Here is an 8,116-nt window from a genome sequence, read left to right on the forward strand (position 1 = left end):
TGCAAATATTCGTGATGTCGGAAATTGAGAAATTGATTCAAATTTAAATAGAAATGTTCATTAATCAAATAAATTAACGTTTTGAATATTTAAAAAGCGCGGAAGTTTGTCAATATTGAGTTTTTGATTTTTTTTTTGTTTACAAAAAAATATGATTGTGGGACTGAAAAATTGAAAAAATAAAAATGTTTTCTTCTGTAATTATTTATCCATCAATTTCGATGCACAAGCACCATCAGATAATCCCAAGCTGTCTGTTGATTCTTCTCTTTTCTCATTGGAAGATTCTGAAGGATCAAAATCATCAATATCTGGAACATTTTCGTCTGTTAATTCGTAGTCTTCTTCAACATCCTGTTCTTCCAGAATTTGTTCTTCCATTTCCTCTTCCTTTCTGTAAACGATCATGTATTCAACATCTTGAAAAGCGAGTTGATTTGTATTTTTCTCCATCCAAAATGATTGATAATCCCCACAAAACCGTTCTCTGACACCATGTTTTGGGAAAAAACCCGCTAATGCGACAAAATACACTCTATCGTGTTTGCACAAGCTCCGCTCACAAGATCGACGAAATTTCTCTAATGACAGACGGTTTTATGAATGAATCCGTAAGCTTCCCGTGATGAATAAGCTTTCCATTCATCACTCATGATAGTTGTGCTCTGCAAAATGAGCTGTCTGATTATCGGAAGAAGAGTTTTTGCTGATCTGTTAAGAACAATATTGATGAATCTCTTCTTAATTTCTTTTTTTATTTTCTTCCCTTTCTATCGCACTAAAAATCCAAATTTGCTTTTTTCCCCCCTATTATATTTTCTTCGTCTCGATACGCACTCATCAATCTCTATAGTTACACACTCACATCCCAGTTTGATTGGACTGTTGTTGATAAAATCCACACAAACACATCTTAACATGCAGCTCCAGTAGCCAACAACTGAATCATGCAAATCAAGCATTTTTTGGATGTTTGATTGCGAAATCCCAAGCCAAAGAAACAAGATGATGAGTAAAAACTTATTTATTCCACACTTTGAATTCTCCAAATTAGTTCCTTTGTACACTGATTTTTTTGTTGCACATTTTCTACATGTCCAATACCTATAATTTGCTCCTTCTTTCACCAAGACCTTCTTTTTCTTATGAATTCTGCAATCTGGACTTTGATCTTCCAGAATGTGATGAATAACCCAATCCCATGCTGTCTCTTCTTTTATTAATGCACAAATTTAATTGAAAACAGAAAATTTCTTTTCACTTGGATATATCATTTTTGATCATTGTTTGTTTTTCAATAACCCTAAATGAGAAAATACACATAAATTTTTAAATATTCTAGTAATATTTTTATATATAAAACGTTTTCCGCTCCTTCGAACCATTTTCAAAATGAATAAAATACATATTTTTGAAAATCAGACACAAAACAACTGGAATTTTCGTTGTCAGATATTACGCGATTATGCCAATAATTGTTTCACGCATAACTTTTCCAAACTCTCTCAGATTTCAACATATTTTGTGGTTTAATAAATGCAAATAGGCATCAATGATATGATAACAAATTGCAATGTCTTTCCGTACGGATTACAAAAAATAAACACTTTTTTTTCTAATTTTTTGATCACAAAAAATCAATTAAAAGTTCATAATTTTTTAAATGAAAAAGCTTGAAGAAACATATTTTCCCTTATATTGCTAGAAAATGATAACATTACAGCTTTTTGATTTTTTCAGAAAAAATATTTTTTTGTGAATTGAATCTTGTTGTTATCAAAGTTATCATAAAATTTCTATTAATAATTAAAATGCTTTTTCTTCTTTCTTTTTGATTTTCAAATTGTCACCATTTCTTTAAAGAGTATTTTGCTAAGAAATTCTCGGGTTTTGCACAATTCTTTGATATTCAAACAAAAAAGGGATCAACAAGTCTTCGTTATTATCAAAGCCAAAAGCGACAAGGAGTTAGCGTTCAACTCATATCAACGAATTGTTTTTTAAGATTTGTCCTGAAGATCCTAAAGAATGTTTTTAAAACTTTCTCATAAACTGCAAAAGATGAAAACTCTTCAAGGGCAAAATTGAGTCTGTTTTCAATAAAATGAAAATTTAATTTTTCTGTTTTCGATATTCAGAACATTTTTATTTATTTTTTTCAAACTTTTGTGATAGCAAATAATGTTTATTTTGTTTGTATTATTTCCAAGGAATAATTCGAATATAATTGATCGTTCAGATTTATTTGAAACTTTACTGAATATAATAAATCATGCTGTGTATAAGTTTGAAGATCATGATAAATAGTGATAAATTGTTTGTGACGGGTTTATAAATAAAAAATTTCGATTGAAAATATAATTTTTATTTTTTCATTAGAAATGAGACTGTTTTGTTAAAAAATAGCTTTGAAGAAACGAAATACATGCTCGAATATTATTATTCAAAAAAAAAAAATACTAAGTTTGAAAACAGATAAAATTGTTCCATCTCCCACTTTGAAATCTTTATCAGACTCAACATCGCTATCTTTATTAACAACATCATCCATTTCTGGAATTTTTTTATTTTCATCTATGATTTCTTCTTTTTCTCCTTTTTATTCCATTTGAACATATGCAATTTCCTTTTCAAAGCATAGATATTTTAATGATTAAATGTTCGTTTATTCAAATGATGATTTCACCAAAAATAGAAAAAGATAGTCATGCATAAGTCTGATCCTTGTACCAAATCGAGGGAAAGTGTATCGCAAATGTTGCCATAATTCTTCAATTGTATTTGTATTCGCACCAGTTTCTGGGTCTCTGAAACGTCTTTTGTGGCACACAGTTTGATGTTTATATCCAAGCGTTACCAGAGAAGAATAAGCGCGCCATTCATCGGAAATAATTAATGTTACAGCTTTAATCAATTTCTGGATAAGTGGAGTGAAAGTTTCGTTTTTTCTGTTTGGAACAACAACCACACACAGTTTCCCAGCTCCACATTCATCATATATTTCCAAACCTCCGAAAATTCACACTTGATTTCTCTTTCTTCCTCTTATGAACTTCAATTTATTCAAAATAACTTTATCAATTTCAACTGTTTATTCATCAAATCCAAGAACTGGTTGTATTTCGTTCAACATTTGTGAATAAGTGCGCAGAATCAAACTTCCCCAGCATCCGTCTGTGTCCTTATCAACAGAAAGAAGCAAAGAAATTGTTTTGTTCTGAATCCCTAGCTAGTAATATTAACAAATCAGAAGAGCAATGAACAATCCATAATTTATTTTGCTGAAAGATGTTCGTGAAAGAATGCTTTATGGTTATTGCACAATATACGACCGTTTAAATATTTGAAATTATTTAAAAATACATGAAACATTATATTTTTCTCGTGCAATTTTTTTTACAGATTCCTTGCGGAAACGTGAAAATTTTGAATTTCAAAAAAATGATCAAAATCACATTTGCTGAAAGAAAAAGATTAAAAAATTTAGTTTTTCTGTATTTAATATGAAACGAATGATACGAATAAATAATGATGAGTGAAAGTCATTGTTTTTTGTTAATTCTGGCTAATATTCAGAATGTTCAGCCCCGTCACTCACTTCCAAAGAATCATCAGAAGTTGCTTCATCTTCATTTAACATGACAGGAACGTTATCTTCGTCGTCATCTTCTTCATTGTCTTCCTCCTCTTCTTGATTAAATTCTTCTGGTTTGTATCTTCAAATCGCTTTGACAGTTTCCTCAAATGATAGCTCTCTTGTCTTGTTAAAAACAAATGAGGATTTGAAATCTTCAATGAATTTTTCTCTAATACCATTTTTTTGAATTTCCCTGCGAAACTGACTCCAAATTCCTTCAATCATATTCGTCCAAATTTCGCTTTCTGGATCACGAAAGAGACACTTGTGACAATCAGTTTTATGTGTATACTGTATCTCTTTCAGAGAGGCATACGCTTTCCATTCGTTGCTATGTATTGTCGTTCCAGGTAAAATATTGGCTTTGATGATAGGTAATAATGTTTTTTTTTTCCAATTTGGAACACGAACGATAAAGTATTTTTCTTGTTTTCCTTCAACATTTCTCTGAACTGCTTCAAATAGCCAAATTTGCTTTTAAAAACCTCCTTTGTGAAATTTCCTTTTGTCCAAAATCGCCTCGTCTATTTCTCCGACAGAATTCAGACCTCCTTGTTGTTCAAATGAATTCACTGCAATTTTGGACATGGAAGCTGCAGTCAATGAAAAAAAAAACCTTCAGAATTTCTATGAATTCCAAGAAGATGAGAAGTTTCTGTAATTGATAATTTAATCCATTTACATAACAAGATGTTCATGATTTTGTTTAATCCCACTTTTTGATTTTCAATGAATAAACCTGTAAGCAAACTAATTGTTCTTTCACATCGGTAGCATCTCCATTGTCTTGAGAAAGGATATTTTTTATTTAAAGATATTTTTCTTCTGCATTGTCTGCACTCTTTGAATCTTCCATCCAAAACATCCCCTTGAAACCAGCCCCATGTGTCATCGGCATAATGGAACATCTTGTAAAGTTTGTGTATTTTCATTTCATGATCTTCTATTTCCATTGAAAGCAATTGTTATTTTGTAAATGTGTTGATCAAAAAATTTGATCATTCCCTCGAAAAATAGTTATATTTGCTGATTTCATTTTTGTTTTTTAATGAGTTTCCGCATTAATTTACTCGTTTATAATAGTGTGTGTGTTTATATTATATCTCAATAAACCTTTTCATGAAATATCCAAGCCGGTCGTATATTGAACAATTTCTTGCTTTTTTTAATCCAGTATTTTGGACAAGCTAAATGGTGATAATTCTTATCATGATAAATTCGTAAATAGCATCTGTGAACTCTGCACATCTGGAGGTTCATTGCAATTATTTCTCTTTTGAACCATTCCGCTGTGCTGGTTTCGTCGTTGAAGAGTTTGTTCAGAGAAGAAATGTTTTCATCATCATGAAGATCTCGTCTTCGCACAATGAGTTCAAAAAAAAGATTAATAAATATTAAAATAAAATTTGGGTAATTCTTTTTGAAAAGTCGCAAAAGTTAAATTTTCAAATTAATCAAAAATTTCATATTTTGCTCAAATTTCTGTTTCCACTCACGAATTTTCTTTAGAACGAATGATATCGCATTATCAAGAGATATATTCCTTTTTAGGTAAGTTTTGTGAATGTTTACAAATAAAAAGCAAAATATGAAATTTCAGATTAATTTGAAAATTTTGCAATTTCAACTTTTCAAAAAGAATTACCCATATAATATAACAAAATAATATATAAATTAATAAAAATAGTTATAATAATAAAATGTGTAAAAAAATAATAATAATGAAACACTTGCACAAATTATTTCAAAAATTATAACAGTTTATGATTTTCTTTATCATAATTTGCAAAAAATTCTTGAATTTCAGTTGATTACTTTTAGCATATTGCTTTATAATAATATTTATCGAATCAAAAAATTTTGATAAAAATAATTTCAGAATGTGCTCATTTTGTCGGATAATGCTGAGCTTTCATCTTTCCAAACAAGCGAACAACATTCAAGAATATCACGTTGATGAACAGAAAATCATCAGAACAGGTTGTGGAGTTAATGAAACATATGTTTTTGCACACAAATTTTGTAAAGAAAACTTGCACAAAGATTCAAAGTATTTTTGATGGTCTGTCAAAGAAGAATTCTTTGATAATAAATTCTTTGTTGCTTATCTTGAATTTTTCAACAAAGATACAGAAAATATTTATTCCTCTTTGTCTGGCCAGTCTGTACAACAAAGAAAAAAACTTGCACACTAAAGTTGCAATATTAAAGTGTATGTGCTTCGAATATTGTTTTTTCTAACTCCGCGAGCTTGGTTTTGAGTGCACGCTTGGAAATTACACTCATGCAAAACAAACCAAATTAGTAAGGTCTTTTGATATTTCCATTCCGGAAAAACCACCTACACCACCTTCGAAATCTAGTTTGTTAATATATAACTATTTTTTTAAATATCTATTATTTCTTTCTCAGAACTGAGTCCACAAGATCAACAAAAATTTGAAGAGTTTCTGATTGAAAATTCCACAGAATCTTCTGAGTCAATATGCCGACTATCTACTTCAAAAAAAAAGTTTTATTGTTATTTTTTGTTTTTTTTTCTAATTTTTCTTTTTATTTTTCCTTTTCTTTTTTTATTTGAAATTATTAAGGTTCCTCACAAATTGTTGATGATAATTTCACGATTTTTAACTCAGATTTGAATATGAAATCTGACATTGAAACTTTTCGAAATTATTTCTCTCTGAATAATGCAACTTCACATGAAATATTTTATTAGTCAGAATCAAATCAGGAGATTGAAACTTCTGATGACAACCGAATTGAAATAGAACACACTTCAAATATTTTTGATGAACATCAAAATAACATTTATGTTAACTTTATCGCAGATTGATTTTGATGATGATTTTGATCTCGTATGATCAATTAAATGAATTAAAAATTTCAAAATTATCTGTGAATTCAATGATCATTGATGAGTTCAATGACAATAACTCGGTGCAAGACACAGCTTTCAATGACACAAATAATTTGTGCATTTCAGATTCAGAATAAATAACACAAATTAAACAAACATATAAATGTGTTATTATGTTTTGAAAGTCGTAATTGATTAATTCTTTTAAAAAAAAATAACTTTCATATCTCAATCAAATTTCTGTTCTCGGTCATTAATCAACACATAGATGTTTGCAATAGTATTATCAAGTGAAAGATTTATTATATGTGAAGTTTCCATAATGAGAACAAAAACTTTATAAAAACTCTGTATTTTATTTTATATTTGAAAAATTATCATTTATTTCTTCTAAAAAAATGAACTCACATGAATATTTCATCACAATCGCTTAAAGAATACAAGAAACAGTCAAAACCGGATATAATCACATCGAATAAAATCACATTCGTTTATAGTCACATTTTTCCATGCACCGACATTTTTGTCCAATTTTTCATTCATTTTCCATTGTATATTGTCACACGGCTGAAAATTTATAATCACATTTTGTTTCATTATGTGTGGATTTTTCAATGAAAAATCTATTTTTTGATCAAAAATTTCGATTTTTTGATTTTTCAAAATTATGTTTTAATAAGTCTAAAAAACATAATGAAACATTAAAAATTGTTATTTCTTCTGAAAAAAAGTGTATTTGTGTAGAATAATGAAAAAAATGGAAAAATTGACTCTTAATAAACAATAAAAATAATAAATATATATTTTTTCTGTGAAAAGTCACATCGAATATAAACTCAATCGGAAACAGTCTCAAAAAGTTATACAAAAACCGATATGATTGAGTCCGGTTTTGATTGTATTTATAGTTTGAACCGGATATAATCACATTTGTTTCTGTACAACTTTTTGTGACTTTATCCGATTGTGATTTTTCACGATAATGCTTTGCACAGAAAAAAAAAATAAAAATTAATTTTTGAAAAAAATAAATTTGGGTCGTTTTTTTCATTTTTGGATATTCTACACAAATACACTTTTTTTCAGAAGAAATAACAATTTTTAATGTTTCATTATGTTTTTTAGACTTATTAAAACATAATTTTGAAAAATCAAAAAATCGAAATTTTTGATCAAAAAATAGATTTTTCATTGAAAAATCCACACATAATGAAACAAAATGTGATTATAAATTTTCAGCCGTGTGACAATATACAATGGAAAATGAATGAAAAATTGGACAAAAATGTCGGTGCATGGAAAAATGTGACTATAAACGAATGTGATTTTATTCGATGTGATTATATCCGGTTTTGACTGTATTTTTAAAAAAACTTGAAACAGTATTTCGAATTTTGAACAATTGATTTAATAGATATTTATGTTTTTAATTTTTTTTTTCGTTGTTTTTCACAAGCATTTTGAGGAAAAATAGATTGAATCGTAATTTTCGATAATAAGAATAAAAATCATTTATATTATCAATTTCCTTCAAAAAAACAGCCTTCACTATTTTTTCGATTTTGAGTTATTCCTTTTTTTCAACAAATTAGAAAAATTTTAATCACCATATTGCTCTC

The 8,116-nt window shown here is 28.4% G+C and overlaps 1 protein-coding gene across 1 annotated transcript; it reads right to left on the bottom strand.

Moving 5' to 3' along the window:
• Positions 1-201: 201 nt before the first annotated feature.
• MONOS_15115 (uncharacterized protein) lies at positions 202-453 on the bottom strand (the record flags this gene model as incomplete). Its single annotated transcript, XM_067867971.1, has 1 exon — positions 202-453. One exon carries the CDS (start codon positions 451-453, stop codon positions 202-204), a length of 252 nt encoding a protein of 83 aa, XP_067736327.1.
• Positions 454-8,116: the final 7,663 nt, after the last annotated feature.

This window comes from Monocercomonoides exilis (genome assembly GCF_001643675.1).
Source record: "Monocercomonoides exilis strain PA203 chromosome Unknown scaffold1-2713096, whole genome shotgun sequence".
NCBI lineage: Eukaryota > Preaxostyla > Oxymonadida > Polymastigidae > Monocercomonoides > Monocercomonoides exilis.